At 46.6% G+C, this 25307-nt stretch overlaps 1 protein-coding gene across 1 annotated transcript in view; it reads left to right on the top strand.

Annotated features, from left to right (window-relative positions):
- Nucleotides 1–10621: 10621 nt before the first annotated feature.
- The window catches only part of PDLIM1 (PDZ and LIM domain 1), a gene marked incomplete at both ends in the record, with an annotated part of 42547 nt that continues 27861 nt past the window's right edge, over nt 10622–25307 (top strand). Inside the window, one exon of the mRNA XM_084246100.1 lies at nt 10622–10717. Coding sequence (XP_084102226.1) covers nt 10622–10717 — 96 coding nt within the window. The remainder of the gene's footprint in view (nt 10718–25307) is intronic.

Here is a 25307-nt window from a genome sequence, read left to right on the forward strand (position 1 = left end):
AATGCTCTTCCCCCAGATACCCACACAGATCACTCGCTCACCTGATTCAGGTCTGGACACAAACCATTTTCTGGAGAAGTCTTCCCTCATCACTTTAAATTGCAACCCTGCTTTATTTTTTCCCATAGAATGTAACACCATTAGGGGCCTCCCTGGTGGAGCAAGGGGCTAAGTCTCAGCACTGTGAAGCTATGGGCAGCCACTGCAGCACAAGTTTGATCCCCGGCCAGGGAGCTCACCCACAGGGTTAGCAGACCTCTCCTGTCTTGCCCACTGCTCCCCTCAGCAGTGTATTTTGGTCAGTCTGCCTGTCCTGCTCCCCACTCTGACTCTGGTGAATCCTCTCACACACCCCTGCCCCCGCACCTCTGGCTCACAACCTAGTTCTTGTATGTATAACTAAATAAAATAAATCTAAAAAAAAAAAAAAGAATGCAACACCATTAACCTTATATTTTTCTCCTTCTCAAAAATATTTTATTTGGAAATAAGTTCAAGATTACAGAAAAGGGACCTCCCTGGTGGCACAGGTGGTTGAGCACAGCGTTGTGAAGCTGTCTGCAGCCTCTGCAGCGCTGGTTCGATCCCCGCCGGCCTCAAAGCAACCCACATGGCGCGGCAGACCTCTCCTGTCTCGCCCGTTGCTCCCCTCAGCAGTGTATTTTGTCAGTCTGCCCTTTCTATTCCCTGCTCTGTCTCTGGTGAATCCTCCCACCCTCCCACACATCTGGCCTGTACCCCAGTTCTTGTGCAAATAAAATAAATCTTAAAAAAAAATTACAGAAAAAATCCAAAAATAAGGACCATAGAAAGGACACCCATTTAGCCTTTATCCAATTACTGCTAACAATGCATCACATCTGCTTCTTTTACATTCTCTTTCTCTTCCCCTCTCTCTCCTTTCTTCCCTCTCTCCTTCTCTCTCTCTCTCTCTCTCACACACACACACACACACACACACAGACACACACACTACTTTTTCTGAAACATGTGAAAATCAGTTACATAGTTACATATACTGTGCTCTTTTACCCTAAATGCTTCAGTCTGTATTTCCTAAAGATAGGAATGTACTCTTACACAACCACTGTTGCGTAGTTATTGAAGCGGAAATTTAACACTGATACTGTAATAACCAATGGTTGGCTACCTCAGGATGTGCTAACATGGCAAGCAATGGGAAAACAGCAGGCCCAAGAATGATGTTCTACCTAATTATTACCTCCCTGAAAACAGGAAATAACTTCTTTACTGTAAAGGTAAATGAAGATTGCTCAAGTTTTGCACCTTTGGCCTCTGCAGCTATCACCTGCAGCCTTGAATGCTCCAGCCCAGGTGACGCATACCCAGGGGACACCTGGAGCATGGTGTGGGCTTGTAAAGGAACACCCCTGTGCCTGGAGACTGAACATGTAATTGTGGCAGAGGCCCATGTTGCGGAGTACAGTGGAGTGTGGTGGAGAACAGCTATGAGAGGAAGAGGCTGAGAGGAAGACTATGAAAGAAAGTCAGAGAGAGCCCAGAGAGAGTAAAGATTCGCTGGGGGCTGCAAGTCCCTCCAGCCTCCCGACCCCACCTACCCCCTGCCTGCCCTGCACCTGGTTGCTGCACTACAGATGGTGTAAGAAAGATCCTTAAAAGTCTGATAAAGCCACCGAGGACTCCAGGACTCTCCTTTACTCTCTGCCCAAATCCATGGAGAACCTGCCCCAGGCCCTGTAGCCCTCCCATAACATTTCCCTTCCACTCCAGGTGAGATGGTCTTAATCACTCAGATTAGAATCTGCCATCCAAAAAAAAAGGTAAACATTGTTTAAAAATGAACATTTATGTAAAATATATCTAAAAAAAGAATCTTCAGTCTATATTCACGTGTACATAAACACTTCAAGATTCCTTCTTTTTACAGTGCCTTTAAATAGGCAACTTATTTTCCTTTCAAATTTTTATTACCTCTTTCTGAAAACTATAACCTCTATAAACTGTAAACTCACCGGGATGGCCAGATGAGGGTTTAGATTTTCCAGACACCAAGCACAGGTCATTCAAGTTTGTCTTTTCCCTTGCTAATCTCTCATGTCAATTTGTTACGAGCCCAGACAAAAGAACCAAAGAGATAGGCCTCCCTGGTGGTGCAGGCAGTTGAGCGCTGCGCTGTGAAGCTGTCCGCAGCCTCTGCAGCGCCAGTTTGATCCCAGCCGGTGAGAATCCCACATGGCAAAGCAGACCTTTTCTGTCTCACCCGCTGCTCCCTTCAGCAATGTATTTCATCAGTCTGCCTGTTCTGTTTCCCTCTCTGTCTGTGGTGAATCCTCTCACCCTCCCACACATCTGGCCTGTACCCCAGTTCTTGTATAAAAAATAAATTAAAAAAAAACAAAACAAAAAGAACAAAAGGGAGTTCAAATTTCCCCTAAAATACAGTACTGTTCTCTAATTTATCACCCAAATCCACTTATTCCTTCTAGTAGAGGGTCAAGTGTGTTACCAGATCCATTGCATTTGGGTTTTCTCTTTATTCTCCTTTAATCTGAAACTTTTCCACGCCATTCTTTGTCTTTTATAACATTGCCATCTTTAAAACTGGGTCCATTAGACTTTTGTTATTTAACCATGGTTGGACCTGAGGGATGAAGACCCTGACCCCACATCACCCAGCAGTGATGGCTGAGGCTTCTTCCCAGCCTAGAGTGTATCCTGACATAGGGGGTTGAGGGACGGTGGGGTTCCTGGGGTCAATATTCTCACTGCTACTTGGTCTCTTGATCTGTTCTTACTTGGCAGCAGGCCTGATCTACCCAAGGAATGACCACATGGAAGCATAGTTTTAGGGGTAACAGGGTGTGAGATGGAGGTGGGTGGGGGAGGGAGGACCCAGCAGAGAGCAGGCCATCCTCTAGGAGCCCCAGCATCATGGGAAACGGACCCTGCCATTCCATCTGTCCTCAAATACTATAAATAGGCAGTTTCAGTATCAGTCATGGCCAGACCAGGCCCGCAGCACAGGCCAACCCTGAAAGGAAATGGATTTGGGGGGACACTGTCAGAGAGCGCATGGGTGGAATGGCGGAATGAGAGGATGCCTGTCCCCACTGCAGTCCCCATCAGATCGCCAGCATTCCCCTCCCCACAGAATTTCCCAGCCTGCCTATCATCCAATAATGTCATTCTAACAGACCATCCCCTGCCCTTCTTACGACTTTGTTTTGTTTCTGCTGCCTAGTATAGCCACTGGGCCTTCATTTTCACCATACTTTTATGAGCATGCTTTTATTGCACTGCCTCCAAGGAGGAAGTAAAAAAAAAAAAAAAAAACCCACAAGGACCTAGACAGGTTGAGTTGTTTCTTGGCTGTGGCTGTCCTCGCCCTACTGGGAGATCTTGCCTTTGGGACCTCCATGAACTGTCCACCTAGGATTCTCTCAAAAGCTGCCCCTTCCTCTTGTTACAAAGTCCTCCAGATTCTTCCTCCCCAGACCAGACTTTATCCTGTTACTCGGATACTGAGTGACTTTAGGAAAGTCTCTTAACCTCTCTGGGCGGATCTCAGGCTGGATTCCTTGGTCCTAGAGACCACATGTAGCATATAGGATGTTGTTAAGAAGGGCCCTTGGGCTGAAAGACTGTGGAAGAGAGCCAGGAGAAGCTGTGCTGTCATCGGCCAGGTAAACTTGACCTATTCCACAGGGAGCTCTGGAGTCAACATGACTCACAGAGTTATCTCATGTTAGACTAAAAGGCCAGTCCTTTATCCCTGTGTAGTGGCAGGATAGGCACAGTGCAGGTTATCTATGATCCAGCAGACAGGTAAAGGAGAGTCTTAGAGCCCTCGGTGGCTTTCTCAGGCTTTTGTTGAGCTTTGCAGCATTGCAGCAACCAGGTACACAGCAGGCAGGGGAGCCAGGGGGCCAGGAGGCAGGCAGGCCTCCAAGCCCCCAGCAAGTCTTCACTCTGGGCTTCTCTGGCCTCTTTTCTCTCCTCTCGCCTGCCTCTCTCCTGCTTCTCCTGCTACTGCTTCTCTTCCTGACTCTCAATATTCTTCCCATGGCCACAGAAGTAAATAAGATAGTTTGCAACAATGTAACAACTGAGGGTGCCCATCAGGCAGGGCAATCCTGATGGGAGGGCAGAAAAGCCTGAAAAACCATTTGCCCTACACCCTGCCTACCTGAGCTGCAGGATGCAGGCAGCCTGGGAGGGTGAGCCTTTAAGCAAGTTTGCTTGGAATGGACGCAGGCCCTGAGGAGTGAAATACTGAACTGTGCGCCTCCCAGCAGCTGGGACAAGTCCTTCCTTGAAGGAGGATCTGGGCAGGGCACCAGTGCCCCAGCCTCCTGCGGTCACAGGGGTATCGTGATGCTCCACTGGGCTCTTGTCTTGATTAAATGCCGTGATATGTTTGGAGTTACTAGCACCCTCTGACTCATAGTCACTCGTTAGTAATGACAATTGGGCTAGGGTCTGCTGGGTCCTAATCCCAGCTACCTTTCCTCTTTGGGGGAGGGATCAAGAGTGCTCCATGTGGTTAAAGACTCAAATTTAGACTTTTGAAATTTCTCTATATGAGATTATATGTAAACCCACAACAAAGAAATGAAATCTATTCACCACACAAATGTAAATTCAGATCTCATTAGCAGATAAGTTACTTTTTTTTTTTTTAATTTATATAAGCACTGGGCACAGTCAGAATCACAGGAGGGTGAGAGGATTCACCAGAGCCAGAGCAGAGAGCAGAGCAGGCAGACTGATGAAATACACTGCTGAGGGGAGCAGCGGGCGGCAGGAGAGGTCTGCGCACCATGTGGGACCCTCACCTGGTGGCCGGGGATCGAACCGGCACTGCAGAGGCTGCGGGCAGCTTCGCAACCCAGCGCTCAACCGCTAAGCCACTGGGGAGGCCCAAGATAAGTCACGTTTTTTTTTTTTTTTAAAGCAAAGCATGTTTTATTTTATTTTTTTAAGATTTATTTATTTATTTATACAAGCACTGGGTACAGTCAGAAGCACAGGAGGGTGAGAGAATTCACCAGAGCCAGAGCGGGGAGCAGAGCAGGCAGAAGGACCGAAGTACACTGCTGAGGGGAGCAGCGGGCGGCAGGAGAGGTCTGCGCGCCATGTGGGACCCTTGCCTGTGGCTGGGGATCAAACCGGTGCTGCAGAGCCTGCGGGCAGCTTCGCCCAGCCCAGCACTCACCCGCTGCGCCACCAGGGGAGGCCCGATAAGTCACATTTTTAATTAATGATCTTGTGACCAACACAAGATATGTTGTCTTTTTTGACTAACATTGTCTATGTCTTTATTTCATTGTCTTTTTGCCTTAAATTCTCCAATATAAATGTTTAATATGAACTACCTTCCTTATGCTCGTGTTCTGGAATTCCTTATCTTTTTAATGTCTGGGAATGATTAGGAAATGGTAGTGGTCTGTGCCTCCCTGGTTAAAGAACTTTTGCACCACTTGTGCAGGTGGAAGCTGGACAGCAAGTGGACAATATAGCTGCTAAACTCTTTCTCCCCCCCCCCCCACATGCCCCCTTAATTCCTGTCTGTTAAGACACAGGGCCTGCCTGGGACTCATCTGTCCTTCACCAGCCCTGAGGGGACGCCAGCCAGGTGCCGGCCTAGGTGTTCTCCTGGCAACATGGAGCATGCTCTGTGCCAACTGGAATGGTGGAGGCGTCCAATCCCAAGCGGCCACTTCAGGATTTCCCCTGGGCTGGAGCAGGAAGCAGGAGGAAAGCAAGAATTGTGTGCCAGACTCCCTGCCCAGTCCTCTGTACAATTGCGGGTACCTCCCCTGGTCTGCAGCTGGCTGTCCTGGAGCAGTGCAGGAGCAGCAGCAGCTGGGGTCCCCTAAAGAATGCACTGGCCCTGGAGTAGCTTTGGGGTGGAAGGGACTAAACAGGCTGAACAGGACGGGGTGGGGAAAGATGTCAATTCTGTGAGCCTCTGAGGTTGGGTTTCAGTTCCTTTTACAGAAAAGAGAAGACGGTAGGGTGTTATTTGACCAGGGCACCCCGGGGCAGTAGCACCGGTTTGGGGCCTCAGGAGCCACTGTGTGCCCTGCGCCCTGGCCGGCTGGAGCTTCCTGCTCCTTCACCGGCTGGAAAGATCCCAGCGTAGGCGGAGAGTCTGGGAGTCAACTAGGCTCCCACTCCTGTTGGCCAGAAACTCTCAGCCTCAGAGGAGGGGTCCTGGCTGGCATACCTAGAAAGGAGAGCTCTGCAGTCACCTGGGCGAGTCCTGGACCCCATCCTGGAGAGTGGTTAAATAAAGTCCTATGTAAAGCCCGCCCAGCCCTGGCCGCCCTGTCCTTAAGCAATAGGCTGTACAAGGACGATATGGAGGATTATTGGAATTTTGGTGGGGAGCATGGTGTGATAACATGCGTTTGTAGAGGTGTGAACCTATACTCCTAAAACATTACAATGTTGTAAATTGTTACTTCACTAAACATAATTTTAAAACATATACAAACATACAAAAGAGCAACAGGAATTAAAAAAAGGGTGGTGGGGGGACTGTAGTTCCAGGAAGAAAAATCTCCCAATATCAGCTCTGGAGGGTCCAGGAAATTGTTTCTGGGGGTGAGGCTGGAGGGGTGCCAGCTCTGCAGAGGCCAGGCTGGGAGAAGGGGCCAGCAACTACCATACTCTCAGTCCATTTGTGAAGTTGAACTGAGAGCGGGAAAGACCCACTGCCCCCCACCCCCCTTCCTGGAGCACTGCTCCTCTTTTTCCTGTCTTCCTTTTTTCAGCATTCCCATCCCCACCTCAAACCACCCCCCTCCCCAGATGGTCAACACACTTGTGGAATGCATTATGATAATAATAAGGCAACCGAAGTTTAGAGAGGTTGCTTGAAGTCCTTCAACTAGTACTAGGCAGGAGTCAAGGGCCTGAGGGATAGTCATGGTGTTTAAGGAAAACAAGGTTGCCTATGTTTGGGGGTTAGAGTTGTCAATCTGACACTCGGTATTTTCTGAATACATGCTGTGTGTCCAGCTCAGACTTAGCGTCCGAAAGGGGAAGGGAGAGCAAGAGGAGAGAAGATAAGGTTCCCGACCCCCAGAAAGTCTAGCATTTATTTTATTTTTTATTTTTTTCAAAGAGGGGGATTTTTTTTTAAAAGATTTATTTATTTATTTATATAAGCACTGGGTACAGAGAGGGGAACAGAGCAGGCAGAAGGACCGAAGTACACTGCTGAGGGGAGCAGCGGGCGGCAGGAGAGGTCTGCGCACCATGTGGGACCCTCCTCCGGTGGCCGGGGAGCAGCCGGGGATCGAACCGGCGCTGCAGAGGCTGCGGGCAGCTTCGCAACCCAGCGCTCAACCTCTGCACCACCAGGGAGGCCCAAGTCTAGCATTTAGACTCCATCTTTTATATTGATTTTTATTTTGAAAACTTTACATGAATTATCATTAGAGGATATAATAAAAAAATCACCCAAGCCCACCTTCCAACACAGTTTTTGTACTTTCTTCTAATTTTTAGCAATAGGAGAACATAGTTTTTTTTTTTTTAACATAAACATTTCAAATCATTTTACAAATAATGTTTGGCTTACAAATAACTTTGTTCCACTCATTTTTACATATTTTGAAAACACATTTTCTGCCTCACTGTCTTTGTGGTTATCATGTCCATGCTGCATACTATTCCCTCCTGGAACCATACCATATTTAGCCACTTTTCTGTTATTGGTTGACTCTAGTTTTCTGTCATTATAAATAATGTAGCTATAAATATCCTTGTACATATAGCTTTTTTTTTTCTTATTTTAAATTATGTTCTTGGAATCAGTGCCCAGAAAGGGGACAACAGGGTCAAGCATTGACTGTTTTATAGCTCCCGCTATGCAGAACTAGACTACAAGAGAAAACATTTAACAACGAAGCAAATGAGGACTCACCACTCCTCACCAGTGCTCAAACTCTATAAAGAAGATTGTAAAGAATCAGCACTTCTGGGCATTTCTGTGGTCCTACACCTGGGGATGAATGACAGGCAGACTCACCCTGAGCACAGAAAGTTTTCTCCGCCCCCACAATGTATTTCTGCTACACATCTAAAGGCAGACTTAGAATTTGGTAACTCCCCAAAATTCTTCAGGAACTTAAAACACCAGCATGTTTTCTAGTCAGTATAATCAAATCTTAATCCAAAAGGGTGTGTTTTGGCTTCCATGAAGCAGGTGGCTCATTTCTGAATGTAACTCTATTCCTTTTTCTCAGATTTAAGAAAGAATATCAGGATGCTGGGAGTAAGAGGGATGGACAGATATCAAATCCACTTAGATTTCTAAAAACAAGCAAACCATTCCCAAATGAAGTCATTTGTGCTGTGATACAATCAGACAAGTAAGATGATTTTTTGCTGTGCAAAGCTGTGCACAGGGCTTCTGGGTAGGTAGGCCAGGACCATATGGAGACAGAACCCTATTTTTCATCAACACATTGAGCACATGCTCTGTGCCAAGCACTGTGCTGGGGCCCAGGTGCCAGAATGAATGGGTGTTAAGAAAACTATGAAGAAACTAGGTGAGTGGTCATAAGAATAGTCAGTGTATTACATACATTAAATACTGTGGGCCAGGCGTAATTCTAGGTCCTGGGATACAGCAGCGATCAACACAGGTAAAACCCATACCCTCATAGAACTATTGCTTGGGGGTAACGGTAGGGGGCAAATAATAAGTAAAAAACAGAGTGTGGCAGATGATGAAAGAAAAGGCAGGGGGAGGTGACAGGATAGTCTAAAAAGGAGATTTTAAAACGGGGCATGCAGAGATGGCCTCATTGAGATGATGACATCTGAACAAAGAGAAAGCCATGGCTCCCTGGGAGAAGAGCATTCCAGACCAAGACTCTGACGCAAGCCCCTGAGGCCGGAGCAAGGAGACGGGTGAGTGAGGAGGGCGGTGGGCAGCAGGAGAGGAGGTGAGAGAGGTGGGGCCAGTCTGTGGCTGGCCCTGTGTAATGGCAGGATGAGCACGGAGCAGTTTCTGTGATTCCCATGTAGATGGATAAAGGGGGAGTCCTAGGAGCCCTCGGTGGCTTTTCAGGCTTTTATTGAATTTACCAGCTACACGGCAGGCAGGCCTCCCAGCCCCCAGCAAGTCTTCACTCTTTCTGGGCTCTCCAGCGTTCTCGTCCTTCTCTCGCTCTCTCTCACTAGTTCTCTTCTCTTCTGTTCCTCTGGTGTCCCCGTGACGCCGCCTTTATAGCCCCATCTCAGGCCAGGTGTACCCAGCTACGTAGGCCCACACCTCACTCCAGGTGCCCGCTATCAGGCATGCATTCAGGACCGCAGGGATCCATCATCAACACTAATTGTGGGAGGGCAGAAAAGCCTGACAATTATTTACCCTACACCTTGTAAGCATTGCAAGGATCTCTGCTTTACTGTGGGAGAAGGGATGGAGTGAGGTGTGGCCTGGCCTGGGGTAGAGACTGCACTTAAGGATGAGCATGGCAGGGAGCCTAGTTGGGGGCTGGTGGCCTGGGAATCCAGGTTTTCCTATTCAATCTAGTTCCTTTTCCTGGCATTTAGCCCTAGACCTGGCCCATACTTGAGGTTTGAACTGTTGGGAAGGTCAGAACCTAAAGCGAACTCCAGCCTGGAGGTAAGGTTTCTAGGAAGGTTTTGAAGTTCAATTATAACATCTAGGATGGTCTCATTAACATCAGAAAAGCTCCCCCTGGGGTTTTCCTGCTCAGGGAGCCCCCACAGTGGGGGGGATTACACCACTGACAGCTGTGTGGCCTCGGGCAAATCTTCTAATCTCTGGCCTCTCAGTTACTTCATCTGTGAAATGAGGGTAAAGGCCCGGTGCACCCCTAAGCATCAAATGCTTTGAAACACCTTTGAAATACCACGATCATCTGCAGAAAGCAAAAGTGAACATGGAGCTGACCTCAGAGGGCTGAGTTGGCACCCCACTTCTTTTTTTTAAAGATTTATTTATGCGTACAGGAGCTGGGGCACAGGATCCTCTCACCTGTGGGGGTGAGAGGATTCACCAGAGACAGAGCGGGGAACAGAACAGGCAAATCTCCTGAAATACACTGCTGAGGGGAGCAGCGGGCGAGTCAGGAGAGTCTGCTGCGCCATGCGGGTAGCTCCCTGGCCGGCAGGCGATGGAGCTGCAGAGGCTGCGGATTCCTCCATAGTGCGGTGCTTAACCCCTTGCGCCACGAGGGAGGCCCCGGCACCCAACTTCTTAACTTTTAACCACCACCTCTTTGGGTCGGAACCGGCTTCTCCGCAGCTAGCGCCCTCGTCGGGCCGGGAGCAGCCGGCGGGCAGAGAATGGGACCCGGACGGGGGTGGGGTCCGGCCAGGAGCTGCAGAGAACCCGGCCCCCGGGCCTCACTCCACGGTCCCTCCCGCGGGACGCCCGGGACCCGCTGGGCGGGGAGCAGCTGCGGGCCGCGGGCGGGAGGACGGGCGTGGCTGCCTCGCCGTGACCTGGGCGGAGCCGCCCCCGCCCTCCGCCGCCCGCCCCAGCTCCCGGGCCCGCGCCGCGCGCTCTGTCTCTGGACGCGGCCCGAGTTGCCCAGTGCGCCGTCTGCCCGGCCGGTCCCCGCGAGTCGCCGCCCGCTGTCGCCGCGCCATGACCACCCAGCAGATCGTTCTCCAGGGCCCGGGGCCGTGGGGCTTCCGCCTCGTGGGGGGCAAGGACTTCGAGCAGCCGCTCTCCATTTCCCGGGTGAGCGCAGCCTGGGGCGCACGGGGAGCGGCGCGTCCCGGAGCGGGGCGGGAGGGCTGGGGCCCCGCGGGCGCTGCCCGAGGCGGCGGTGTCGGGAGCGCGGGACGGAGCGGGGGGCGCGGGGCGGAGCGGGGAGCGCGGGACGGAGCGGGGAGCCCGGGCGCATCCAGGTGAGCGGCGCGCGGAGGCCCCGCCGGCCGCTTCTGCGCTTCCCAGGCGCGCGCTGCGGGGCCAGACGGCGGCCGGCCGGGGGGTCCCTTAACCAGCGCTCGAGGGTGGGGGAGACAGTTTTAGGTCACCCCGAGAGCGCTGCCCGGGGTGTGGGCGTACCTCGCCGGCGAGGGGTGAGCCCCTCCGCCCCCCCAGATCCCGCACGCTGGGCGATACCACTTCCCTGTTTTTCATAAGCCGAGGGTGCTGCAGAGCAGTTTGGAAGCTGCGGGAGAGACCTGGGGAAGGAGGTGAAGTGGGTCGGACGATACGGGGTGGGGGGAGACCTAGTGAGATTTACTTTAAAAACAACCGAAACAGCTAATTTTTACTCCTTTCGACCTGATCCATGGCCAGTCCTCTCCTCCCTTGCGCCTGTTGGAATTAAGGTTGGCTGTTTGGAAACAAAGGCGATAGACACCCTAGGACAGTTCTGCCCTGTGGGTGGTGGCCGTGCTTGCGTTTCCCGCATTATCAACCCCTCGACCGTTTTCCTCTCCGGAATGCTGGGGTGCACTGGGGTTTCCACCTAGTGTGTGTGTGTCGGGAGAAGAGGTTTGTGCTTGAAAACTTCTTCCAAGAGCCTCATCTCAAAAGAAGCGGAACCGGGAGGAAAACCCAGCCTGAGTGTTTGGAGAACCAGGGCAGTGAGCCTGGCCACAAGCATGCTTCATGACCTGCTGAGAGTGCTACCTTCACTGTCTGCACCTAGAAGGCAGCCAGTAAATCTTATTTGACTGGCTGAGAATAGGGAGCAAAAAGCACACCCTAAACTCCTCACCTCACATTCCATTCTGGGCGCATCTGCTTGCTTCAGCTGACTCTAAACTTGCCCCTGCGCTTTCTGAACATCCTTTTTTTCTTGGGGAGGGTGGAGAGGGCGCAGGAAGATCCCTATGGGCCATTTTGATTTTAAGTTCCTGTTTCCAGCGGTTGAAGAAGTGTGGTGAGAGGTGCAGGAGGAAAAAGAATTGGGGGGCCCCTCTTGGCTTCGCTGCCCGCTGCAGTCCTAACGACCTTGCCTTCCAGCTGGGCCTAGTGGAGTTGTAGGAGATTCTCTGACAATCTCATCCCCACAAAGGGCAGGTGCATATTTTAGGTCTTCATTTCCTCTTCCACCTGCCATCCTCAGGGCCCTTCTGTTTATCCTTGTAGGCAGACACAGTTTCCCCAGCCCCCATGGAATTCCTCAAGCATAGGAACTGTGCCTTCCCCTCATCTGGGCCCCTGCCCCCAAACCTGGCACAGAGCTGAACCTGGCTGTGCCCAGTAAATCTTTGCAGGCTTATTAATAAATGCTTGCCCAGGAAGGCACATTTAGACTCGCTTACCTCATAGTCCATTTATCCCTGCTCTTTGTGTCTATAATTAACCTCTCCACTCCACTGCTGAATTTATATATGATGTGAAACTTTTTTTTTTAAAAGAGGACATATTGGCACTCTGTTAATAGGGTGGTTACCACCTGTCATTTTAGCAGCTTTTGAAAGTCGTCTTTTTTTTTTTAAGATTTAATTTTATTTATGCATACAAGAAGTGGGGTTTAGGTCAAGGGTGCAGAGGGTGAGAGGATTCACCGGAGACAGAGTGGGGATCAGAACAGGTGGATCTACTGAAATACACTGTTGAGGGGAGCAGGAGGCAAGACAGGAGAGGTCTGCTGCGCCATGTGGATTACCTTCCTGGCCAGGGTTTGAACTCATGCAGCAGTGGCTGGTGATAGCTTAATAATGCTGAGACTTAACCCCTGTACCACTGGGGAGGCCCAGCTTAGAAGTCTTAATGCAAGTGGCACCATGCAGAAATGATGGTTGGGATGGAAGATATAATACTGTAAATTCACTAGTCTGTATCTTCATATAGTCATTCCTTCACTCATTCATTCATTTACTCATCCATTAGCATATGTTTAATGAACATACCAAATTCCAGAAAGTGTGCAAAGCCTTCGGGTCCCTGAAAGGAGAGGATATAACTCCATTCTCAAGGTATCATGGTCTAGAGAAGCCAGTCTTGATAATGCCCTGGTTAGGTGCCTAATTGAAAATTGAAAGTGAGTCAGAGGAGGTGACCCTCTCATGTTGACAGTCATTTGTTTCATCTCATTATTACCATGTTAAAAAATGTGGGTCTCGGCCTCCCTGGTGGCGCAGCGGTTGAGCGCTGGGTTGCGAAGCTGCCCACAGCCTCTGCAGCGCCGGTTCGATCCCTGGCTGCTCCCCAGCCACCTGGGGAGGGTCCCACATGGCGCGCAGACCTCTCCTGCCGCCCGCTGCTCCCCTCAGCAGTGGACTTCGGTCCTTCTGCCTGCTCTGCTCCCCGCTCTGGCTCTGGTGAATTCTCTCACCTTCCTGCGCTTCTAACTGTACCCAGTGCTTGCATAAATCAATCAATCAATCAATCAATCAATCAATCAATCAATCAATCTTAAAAAAAAAAAAAGTGGGTCTCCTGGAAATGAGAAAGTTGTCATCAAGTGGCCCTTAAGTGGCCTTCTGAGATCTGGTACTGGTTTGGTTTTTGCTTTCTTGAGCTGGTGCTGAGGTGAGCCTTCTGTTCTCTGAGGTTGCTTTCTTTGTCTCTGCCGTGGAGATCAGCCAGTGCCAGGAGTTAAGGTATGTGTGTGCTCTGTAAACAGTGGTAATGGTGAGGAGGTGTGAGCAGTGACAAGCACAGCTTCTGTTGTAGGTGTGCTACGTTTATCATCTTGAGCATATAAGGTTTTCTAATATGGTTTTGCCTGTGTAGATTCTGAGTCTCCACACCAAGGCAAACCATAAAATTAGACTGGGAGAGGACTGCCTTTTGTTTAAATAACTATGTTTGCTTTCTCTTGCATGAATTTTTCTGGTATTGGCTCCAGTCTTTTGTTAAATTGCTAAAGCTTCTGAATGTAACGTTGTAATCTTGTGTACTTGAAATTATTTCCTTTTCTTTTTTAACTTATTTTTATTGTGAAATAAAATGTCATAAAGTAGAAGTGAATAGCAAGTGATTATAGAGCAAATGCTCTATATTTCTTGACCACCCCAGAAATTTGCTACACGTAATCCTATCCTGACTTAAAGTAATCACCTCCTCATTTGCTTGTGTTTTTTTTTTCTCTAGTTTTACCACCTAAATATGCATCCTCCACACCATGTCTCAATATTGCCTGTTTTGAACAGAATCATGCTGAACACATTTGTGTGTGTATGTGTGAGTGCACATAGTTGCTTTTGCTCCTAAATGTTTTCATTTATGTTAGTGATAAACTTAAAATTTCAATCCGGATTGTCAACTTTAAATGGACATACACTGACTTTTTCCATCTTGAATTCTGATAATTTTGAATTCTGATGATTTACTATCTTGTTGTAAAAGATATTTTGAATTCTGGTGATTCAGCCATACATCTGCTGCTGTCCTGAGATTTTTTTTTTTCTGTCAGTTCCTGCTGGAAATCTACAGTTGTCTATCTCCTTGAGTTCCCCCATGTCAATTTTTTATATATTTATTTTTAGTGGCTTTCAAGGGAAACCCTCAGAGAATGAAGCACACCCAAAACTGCTGCTCAGTTTATGTTGACTGTTTTTCTCTCCCAGCAACTGACAAAAGACAGGAAGGGGTGGGGCCAGAGATAAGATGCTCTTGGTGGGCAGAGCTGCTTTTTGCCCTTTGACTCCCCCTCTCTCCAAGACCAAGACCCACCTAGTTTTATGGTATTTGTGTCCTTTGTCCTAATGGGAGCTTAGTTATGGATACTCCATGCCCAGAGGATTTTTTCTGATTTTGTAAGAGAATTATTTCCAGACTCATCATATCCTAAAGGTCAAAAGAGCAGGACTTGTGGGTCCGTTATGAAAAGCAAGAAAAGCACATGAAGGCTGATTATGCATTAATGGCTGTTGCTTTGCCCTCCCCTGCTCAGTGAAATCATGCACCTGGGAAATATTTAGCTGCTCCAGCTGATCATAGCTGATACAAGAAAAGAGGGGGAAGAGAATGAATTAAAGGGATTCATGAGTGAGTGCTTGAGTCTGCGAAGATACTCTTCACCCCAACCTCCTGGATGCCAGCCTTGTTGGTTGATCTTTGAGGAAGAAGCAGGCAGAAGGGTTTTTAGGCCTGGCAGATGGCTAAGAGGAGGCTAACCCTTGAGATCACACTCTCCCAGGCTAACAGGAGAGGTCTGTTGGGCTATGTGGGTAGCTCCCTGGCCGTGGATCGAACTCATGCTGCAGTGTGTGCAGATAGCTTCATAGGTTGCGTCTTAACCCCTTGCACCACCAGGGAGGCCCAGAAAATTAATTTTTAAAGGATGATTTCATTTTCAATCTCTCTCAGAAGAAAGCCTGGGACACTGGCAGAACTCTGCATGGTCAGGTATCTGTCTGCTCAGGTATCTACCTCAGCGACTCAAGCTGAGCTCCAGTCCTGAGCTCAGACTTGGCAACTCTGGGCCAGTCACATGCCTTCTCTGGGGTTCAGTTCTCTGATGAGTTAAAAATAAATAAATAAGCAAACCTAGTGGGTAGGAGAACTCTCTTTTTTTAATTATTAAAAAGTATCCCGCTTCTCATATGGCATTAGTTATACCATCAATCATTGGTTGATTCAATCTGATTGAGTGTTCCCAATATGACTGAGAAAACAAATACGGTAATGTTTTCACATATTTGTGTTTTATAAATATCTGTGTCCAAATGAATCATGTTAATCATAAGAGCCTATGTTTATACTTGAAAGATTTGTGTGAGAAATACTCTACCTGTGTTAATAAGTATAATTAAAATGTATGTGTGATTTTTTTTTTAATATGCCAGGCAATGTTCTAAGTGCATCATGTATTCTCAGTAGCCTTCACAAGTATCTTATGAGGTAGATACTCCTAAGATACCCATTTTACAGATGAGGAAACCGAGGCATGGAAATGTTAAGCATTTTGTTCATGTCATAGAGTAGTGAGTGGTAGAGCTGGACTTTGGCTTAATATTGGCTTTAAAGCCCATAGCCCTAATCTCTATGCCACACTATGTTACTAGCAGCTAATATTTTTTGAATGTCTGCTTTGTGCTAGGTATGCACTCTTATCTCCCGAACTCCCTATAAACCCATGCCATAGCACACAGGATACGTAGCTGGTAAGCTGCAGAGCTGGGATTTGAAATCAGGCAGACTAACTCCCAGCCAGCATTAACTGCTATATTCTGCCTCCTGATAAGTCTTCGCTGGTAATGTTATTTCCTAGCACACAGCTCCAAGAAGTACTAATGGCAGTGCAAGCATAATGGGAGGGAGGGGAGTACCCCCCTGGGCTCCTCAAGCCAGAGCCTCTGGAGCTGATGAGAGTTTGCCGGGTGGCCTTGCCGCTGCGTTCGCCTCGGCCTGAGTGCTCCTGGAGCTCAGAGCATCTCAGAGAGCAGCACCGTTTATCCTAAAAGTCAGAAGCCATGGCCCCATCTGGGAGAACTGACAGCACAGCTGTGGGATTCCAAGCTCATGTGGACAGTGAGGAGCTGAGGAATTGAAGGTTTGGCCAGAGAGAAAAGCCTGCCTAGGTAGAGAGGAGGAGGATTTGGAAGCAGTTTTTGTGGCAAATGAAGATGGCCTGGTAATGGATACCTTGCCCAGCCAATGCTGGATCAGAAAGTGGCAGCCAAGCCAAGGCCAAAAGGAAATGTACCCATGCAAGCGTGGGCCAAAAAGGTCACTTCTGCATGGCACTCAACCTCCTGCATGATTGAGGGTATTATTAGCCTCATCGTGGGTGAGCTGGAATGCTCATTTGTAGCTGAGGCCTGTGGTGTACTCCACATATAGAGTACCTTGCATTCTTGGTAAATGCCATAAACATTAATGATTTCTTTTTTTTTAAGATTTATTCTTATTTATTAATGCATATGATAACTGGGTGTAGGCCAGAGGTGTGGGTGGTGAGAGGATTCACCAGCGACAGAGTGGGGAGCAGAACAGGAGGATTGACTGAAATACACTGCTCAGGGTAGCAATGGGTGAGATAGGAGAGGTCTGCTGTGTCATGTGGGTCAGCTTCCTGGCCGGGGACAGAACTTGTGCTTCAGTGGCTGGCGATTACTTCATAGTGCTGAGACTTTAACCCCTGTACCACCAGGGAGGCCCTAAAAATGATTTCTGAAAAAACACTGGTCTTGTTGGAGCCCAGTTTCTTGACTAATGACTCAGGACCTAATTTTTATAGATATGACTTTTTAAAAAAATATTTATTTATTTATACAAGCACTGGGTACAGTCAGAAGCGTGGGAGGGTGAGAGAATTCACCAGAGCCAGAGCGGGGAGGAGAGCAGGCAGAAGGACCGAAGTACACTGCTGAGGGGAGCAGCGGGCGGCAGGAGAGGTCTGCGCGCCATGCAGGACCCTCCTCCGGTGGCCGGGGAGCAGCCGGGGATCGAACCAGCGCTGCAGAGGCTGTGTGCAGCTTCGCAACCCAGCGCTCAACCGCTGTGCCACTGGGGAGGCCCTATAGATAGGACTTTTTATCACATCAGATAAGACAATTAAACTTAAGCATGACCTGTGTGAGAAAAAGATGTTAAAAATGTATATAGTTAGATTAAATTTTAGGTGATTAAGTAATGATTTACATTCATTTCTTTTTTAAAAATTATAAAAAATACTCATGCTCCTAAAGCTAAACATATCCAGACCTTAAGACCCTACCATCTTCTTGGTTAAATACTCAACAAAAATGTGTCCACATAGCATCAAAAGCTATGTTAAGAATTTTTCAAAGCAGCATTATTCTTGATAGCCCAAGACTTGAAACAATTCAAATGTCTAACAACAGTAAAATGGATAAATGGTGCGTTAGTTCCATGATCTAAAACACCACTGCAGAGTGGGGAATCACAACTCTTCACAATATTTAGATGAGATACACACACTCAGAATTGAGAAAAAGAAGCCAGACATGAAAGGGTAAATACTATATAATCCGGTTATAATAAATTAATCAGGCAAAATTAATCTATAGTGTTAGAAGTTAGGATCTTGATAGCAAAGAAATCAGTGACAGGAAAGAAGCAGGTAGGGGCTGTGGAAGTCCAGGTAATGTTCTTTCTTTACCTGGTGCTGGTTCCCTAGGTGCGTCTTTGTGAGAATCCACCTAGCTGCATAGATATGATATGTACTTTTCTGTCTGCATGTTATACTTCAGTAAAATGTTGATATAAACCCCTGGTGTTGTCATTAAAGATCAAATCACATAAAATATGAAAAGCGTAAGGTAATAAGCTTCCCCACGTTCCTCCCCAATGTTACTTCCCAGAGGCAAACCCTGTTAACAAGTTTGCTGCAAAACTTTCCAGACTATTTTCCATTCATTTATTTATTTTTAAAGATTTATTTATTTATGCATACAAGAACTGGGGTATAGGCCAGAGGTGCGGGGGGTGAGAGGATTCACCAGAGACAGAGTGGGGAGCAGAACAGGCAGACTGACTGAAATACACTGCTGAGGAGAGCAGTGGGCACGACAGGAGAGGTCTGCTGTACCATGTGAGGATCAAACTCATGCCACAGAGGCTGTGGATAGCTTCAAAGTGCTATGCTTAACCCCTTGCGCCACCAGGGAGGCCCCCATTTTTGGAACTATTTAAAAGCAAGGGCTTGCTGGAAACTTTAGAGACTCAATGACCTTTTTTTTTTTTTTTTAAGATTTATTTATGCATACAAGAACTGGGGTGGGTACAAGCCAGAGGTATAGGGAGTGAGAGGAGTCACCAGAGACAGGGTAGGGAATGGAACAGGCGGATTTACTGAAATACACTGCTGAGGGGAGCAGTGGGCGAGATAGGAGGGGTCTGCTGTGTCATGTGTGTATCTCCTTGGCCGGGGATCGAACTTGTGCTGCAGTGGCTGTAGATTGCTTCATAGGTTGCATTTCAACCCCTTGCGTCACCAAGGAGGCCGAGACTCAATGACTTCTTAATAAATTAGTCTATACTGTTTTGCTACCTGCTTTACAATTATATTCCTACCTAAGAAAAAGTGGTTTCGGACTAAGAGAGCACTGGGTCTCTTTGAACTGCCACCCTGAGTGTTAATAGCTTCCTGTTACACCACGCATGAAGCAGGAGGTAAAGCCGGATGAAGGCACAACTTGTCTACAAGTACCTTAACCTTGTTTTATTGCCTTATTTCCTTAGAAAATGGTTACAGAGTAACCAAGAACGTTTGAAATATCTTTGGGGTTTTCAGGTCAACATGCATAATCTCATACAGCTTCTGTGGCTGTAATGTGTAATAGAAGGCGGTGCCACTGCCTGGACCACAACAAACTGAGTTGAAAGTTTGGGTTTCATATTTGACATCTAAAAGGCACCCTTCAAGGCTGGGTCCTGCTTTGTTGCCCAGCTGAGCATCTTTTAAATTTATTCTTATGTTGACACTGCCATTAGGTTAAAGTAAAGGCATGTGGCACTGAGGTTGAACTTGAATTCCAAATGTCTTTTGCAGCCTTGCTCTATATAATGCTGAATTATAACTGTTATTATTTATGCTCTATCACCTGCTTGTGAAAAAAATTTCAGGTGCTTACCCAAAACAGATATTTACAATATTTAGAACATAAGAACACACAGGAAAAGATATATATATATATATAGAGAGAGAGAGAGAGAGAGAGTTTATTTTTTATTTCTGCAAATGCAAGAACCGGGGGTATAGGCCAGAGGTGTCGGTGTGGGGGGCGGGGGTGAGAGGATTCACCACAGACAGAATGGGGAGTAAAACAGCAGATCTACTGAAATACACTGCTGAGGGGAGCAGTAGGTGAGACAGGAGAGTCTGCTGCGCATGTGAGTGTGTCCCAGGCCAGGGAGTGAGGTCTTGGTGATAGCGCTGAGACTTAAACCCCAGGCCAGCAGGGAGGCCCCACAGACAGAATAAGATTTATCTTAAAGAACACAGGAGGAGAGATGCCAGGACCTTAAAGCAGGTGGTTTCTGTAATAGACTACTTTTAGTTCTGAGATTTCTGGCTGCGACAAGGAATAACCCTGTTGAGTTAGTTCTACAATACTCCATTTGGATAGCATCTTCAAGGATGTGGACTAAGAATATTGGGGCTCTATTTTTTTTTAACACTATTCTGGTAAGAGAAGGAAATTTATTTTTTTAATGACATACCATTATTTTACACCCTTGTTGTTTTTTCACAATGTGGATTTTCTTCCCTCAGGTGTGATTGCCATAGTTTTCCCACCACCACAGCACCCACAGTCCCCCACCTTCTCAATCTCCCACCACCTTCCCATCCCCTCCTTGATGTTTCAGTCTCTGGTTAGCTTTCAAGGGTCTGTTTTAAAGGTTATCCTTGTCTGATCCTTTGTTTGGTTTCTCTATATTCCACATATAAGTTAAAACATCCGGTATTTACCTTTCTTTGCCTGGTTCACATCACTTAGGATAATCCCTTCCAGTTCCATCCATGATGCTGCAAATGGCATGAGTTTATCTAGGAATACTATTTTTTTTCCTGTTTTTTATTTCATTTTTTTTCCAGGAGCACCTTTTTAAAAAATTATTATTTATTTATTTCTTATTATTAGTTTTTTTTTTTTTTTTAAATTTGGGTACAGTCAGAAGTGTAGGAGGGTGAGAGAATTCACCAGAGCCAGAGCGGGGAGCAGAACAAGCAGACTGACAAAACACACTGCTGAGGGGAGCAGCGGACATGGCAGGAGAGGTCTACGCGCCATGTGGGTCCCTCGCCTCACGGCCAGGGATCGAACCAGCGCTGCAGAGGCTGCAGGCAGCTTCGCAGCCCAGCGCTCAACCGCTGTGCCACCAGGGGAGGCCCTATTATTATTAGTTTTTTAATAATAACCCCTTCCACCACCAGGGAGGCCCTTAAATTTTATATATTTTTTACAACAGGAATTTAGAAAACCTAAATAAGGGACCAGGAAAAAGACTAATTATAATAAAGTAAAAATCAAAATCAACAAGCAACTATAAACAAGAGACACACTATGGGGGGGGGGGAAGGAGGGAGTGGGAGCAAAACAAGGGGGGTGGGAATTGTATGGGGACTATAACCAAGATGAAAATGCATACATTGTGTGAAAATGAAAAATGATGTAAAAAATACAGGAATACTATTCTAATGGACTTTTCTTTCCAGGGCCTTCTGTGTACTTTAATAGGAGCATAAGTCCTTGAAGTTGTTTCCAGAGTTACTAAAAATGTAGGGTCTAAGTATTTTTTCCTTTACCTAATGCCAACTTCATTCAGGGAAAGAGCTTTGGGGGATAGGATAGTGAACATACTCTGGATGTTTCCAAACCTGAATTTTCTGGAAATTTTAACAAATATATAGACCCCTGGGTCCCATGTGGAGATCTATTTATACTTTTAAAAAACCTCCAGGGAATCTGATGACCAACTGGTTTGAGAACAGTTGCCTCATCCTTACAAATATGAGCATTTCCCTCTGAGTTACTGATGAGCTGGTTCAATTTCTGCCCTGAAGTTTAGATGCCAATTCCAAGGTGCAAGGTTAACAATGTTCAGTGAACATTCAGGAAATTACTGTGTTCTTGTCCATGGGTAAAAGTTGGAGAAACTTTCGAGACAGTTTTTCCCTTAGTAAAAAAGAAAAAAAAAATCAGCATCTTTTTATGCTACTAAGTATTTTGTCAAAACCCCCATCTCCATCAAAGACAACATAATTTATCATCCAGACTGGAACACTGTTGAGAGTAAAATGGGTGTTTTTGATAATTAACCTGGGAACATAAGTGTCCTGGGCAAATAATCCTAGTCATAAAATTTTTCTACATATAATTTTGTTCTATATAACTTTTACAATAAAACAGTGGTCACAAATGCATTTGCATGAAAGGGTCAGGAGGCAACATAAATTTGACTTGAGGGTGAGGTAGTAGTAAAATTAGTAGCTTCAAGAATGGTAACTGACAACTGGTACTAGGTTTCTGTGTTGGAGCAATAGGTTGTGGTGGGGACTATGGCTAAATGGAGGGCATATTCCTCATGTAGAGATGATAGAGGCTCATTAGTTGGTGCTAATTGTTGCCCTAAGGGAATATAGTTCCATAGTTGCCAGATTTCTGCTTTTTCACAAACTGAGATCTAGGGGGTTTGTGTGAAATTTACCATCATGTAAATATTGACAAATAATTTAAATATTTAAAAAAAGCCAGGGTTGTGGGTTGAATTTATTTCTTAGGTCTCTAGCTTTCAAGCGTGATCCTAGCAAGTTAAAGGAACCCCATTTGACTGTCAATAAAACGTGATTTTAAAAGGTAAATGGGTATACCAGTCTCACAATGGTTGGCCTAGAGACTGATAAGGGGACCCCTTTAAATGGGTCTACTTCCTTGAACTGCCTTTAAAGGAGCTGGCTGTCAAATATAGTCTCCTTAACTTTAGTACAACTAAGTTTTAGTGGTTGTTTCTTGGTAAATGGTTGTTTCTTTTAGTGGTTGTTTCTTGGTAGTAAGCTGACTCATTTGAGTCAGCTGCTACATTTAAATGTTTTTGTTGTTCCCCATTGGTTTTCAGCTAAAATCTTTACAATAAGAAAATAACAGGACTCCTAGGGCCTGGGCTGTGTTTACTATCCAGTCCCATCCCCTTCTACCCCCTTTACTTGTGTTTCTGCATGCTTGTCTATATGCTCTTCCTATAATTTGGTTTGCTCTTTCTCATCTTCTGAGGTGCCTTTGCAGTTTTAAGCAACACCACCTCCTCCAGGGATTCTTCCCTGATTCCACTTTTATTTTTTAATATTTATTTATGTAAATAAGAGCTGAGGTATAGGCCAGAGGTGTTGGGAGTGAGAGGATTCACCAGAGACGAAGTAGGGCGAAGAACAGTCAGATTGACTGAAATACACTGCTGAGGGGAGCAGCGGGCAAGACAAGAGAGGTCTGCTGCGCCATGTGGGTAGCTCCCTGGCTGGGGCTCGAACTCATGCCGTGGTGGCTGATGATAGCTTGATAGCACTGAGACTTTAACCCCTGCTCTACCAGGGAGGCCCAGAAACCACATCTTAATCCACAAGTAGCAGTCACTCTCAGCATAGTTGAGAAAAACTGAGGAGAGCATGTGAGCAAGAAGGAGGAAACAGAAGAGGGATAAAATAGAACCATGCCACTATCACAAAGGAGGAAGCTTATCTTTTCATTTGTCATGGCCCGTGAGTAGCCTTCCAGTTCTGCATTCTAGCAACCTTTAGTTTTTTAGAGGTAAGTTGGAGAAAGCAGGAGAGCTACATCATAGTCCTGTATCACTTCAAAGTGAAATTTTCTTCAAAAACTTCTCATGTGCTCAGGAGCCTGGCAACAATGCTCAGGCTTTAAAAGATGCGGTAGGAACTTGCAGTATTGGGTGGCTGTTGAGGCTAACCCCTGAACTGAGCGTCTTTGGGGCATGCAGGGGGCCAGGAGGGAGACGAGTACTGTGCCTCTTGTGCAGCAAGAGTTCTGTGGTTTGGAGTATGGTCTCTGGGGAAGAAAGCTGAACGATTTTTGAGGACATCCATTCAACTTGTGGGCCTGTTTCTTTGGAGGGGAGTACAGGATTTCTTTTTTTCAGAAATTAAAGCTGACTCCATTATGAGCTGCTTTTGATGGACATGTGATTGTCTGGAGGAAATTAAAATAGGCTGTGTGGTTTACTGGGTTACAGAGCCCCATGGCCTGCCACTCACCAACTGTGCAATCTCAGGCAAACGCCTTCACCCCAGTTCCTCTATTGCCTCATCTGTAATGATGCAAATAATATTGCCTACCTGATAGTGCTGCATGAGGACTGTAAGCTAACCCTTGCAAATACTTAAACTGTGCTTGGCACCTAAAAGCACCCACTAACTGATGGCTGTGGTCATGATCACACTTCTGATGAACAGTTAGTGTGGCGCGAGGGTTGGAGTCCACCGTTTAAAGTGTGAGCTAACCAATGTTAGAATCACAAGTCTTGTGTAGAAGGCCACAGCGATGAGCCGCCTTAATTCTGGACTTCTCTTTTTTTCATTTTTAAAAAAATTTTTACATTATTGTCCATTTTTATTTTTATTTTTTAAAGATTTATTTATACAAGTGCTGGGGTACAGGCCAGATGCGCAGGAGGGTGAGAGGATTCACCAGAGCCAGAGCAGGGAACAGAACAGGCAGACTGCCAAAACACACTGCCGAGGGGAGCAGTGGGCGAGACAGGCGCGATCTGCCGTGCCATGTGGGATTCTCACTGGTCGGCCGGGATCGAACCCGCACTGCAGAGGCCGCGGACAGCTTCACAGTGCGACGCTCAACTGCCTGCACCACCAGGGAGGCCCAGTAGTCATTGTTCATTTTTAAACAATATTTGTTTCCCCCCATAACCTCAGCTGGTAGTCCCCATAGTTTCCTTCACCAGTGCACCCGTGCACCATCACCTCAGTCCCCTGTGCTCCTCCCTCCCTCCCTCTGATCCTTCTCCCTCCTCCTCCCCTGCAGTATGTCTCTAATTTATAATTATCTGGTTTTGCTTTGTTGTATTTTGTACTGTTATTATTTTTTTTTACACTATGTCTTATTTGGTTCCCCTATATTCCTGCTGTAAGTGAAACCATCTGATATTTTTCTTTTTCCTTCTGGCTTATTTCACTGAGCATAATTCCTTCTAGCTCCATCCACATTGCTGCAAATGGCATGAGTTTATCTTTTTTGATTGCTGATTAATATTCCATTGTGTATATATGCCACATCTTCTTGATCTAGTCATCCATTTTGGGGCCTTTGGGTTGTTTCCAGGTTTTACCTATTTTAAATAGTGCTGGATTTCTCTTTGGCTCTGACAGTTGGCTTTGAAATCTCTGCTTGTTGCATCGTGGCAAAGCCAAGAGGGTTTGGAATTTGGAATGAGGAGACCTGGTTTCAAATTTAGGCTTAAACCTGTAGCTGTGTGAACTTGAATCAGCTACAGTTCTAAGTCTCATTTTCCTCATCTACAAAATTGTCGTATATATGGTGGGGATTATCATCACTGTTCTCTCACATAGAGTGTATGTGAATGGACTTTGTAAAAGGCAAATCTGATCATTTATTTGAATCCTTTTTTTCCCCAAAAGGGAAAAAAGAACATGAATGTAATCTGTTTGTGTGCTTCCGTCTGAGCTCCCTCAGATGATGTTGTCTTGTAACTTTCTGAGATTTCCCTTGGCTTCCCAGTTGTTTACCTTAAAAACAATCAGACTGAAAGATAGGATGCCAGGCCTCCATTACTCAGGCTCTGAGCTCTTAAGACTGGTTCTAGCTTGTCTGGGACCTGTCCGGATATGCTGAGCAGAAATGCCTCTCCCACAAGGCTGTTTGAACCAAATGCTAGAAATTCCTGAGTTCTTAGCAGCTGAGTGCAT

Source organism: Talpa europaea (assembly GCF_964194135.1).
Source record: "Talpa europaea genome assembly, chromosome: 10".
Lineage (NCBI taxonomy): Eukaryota > Metazoa > Chordata > Mammalia > Eulipotyphla > Talpidae > Talpa > Talpa europaea.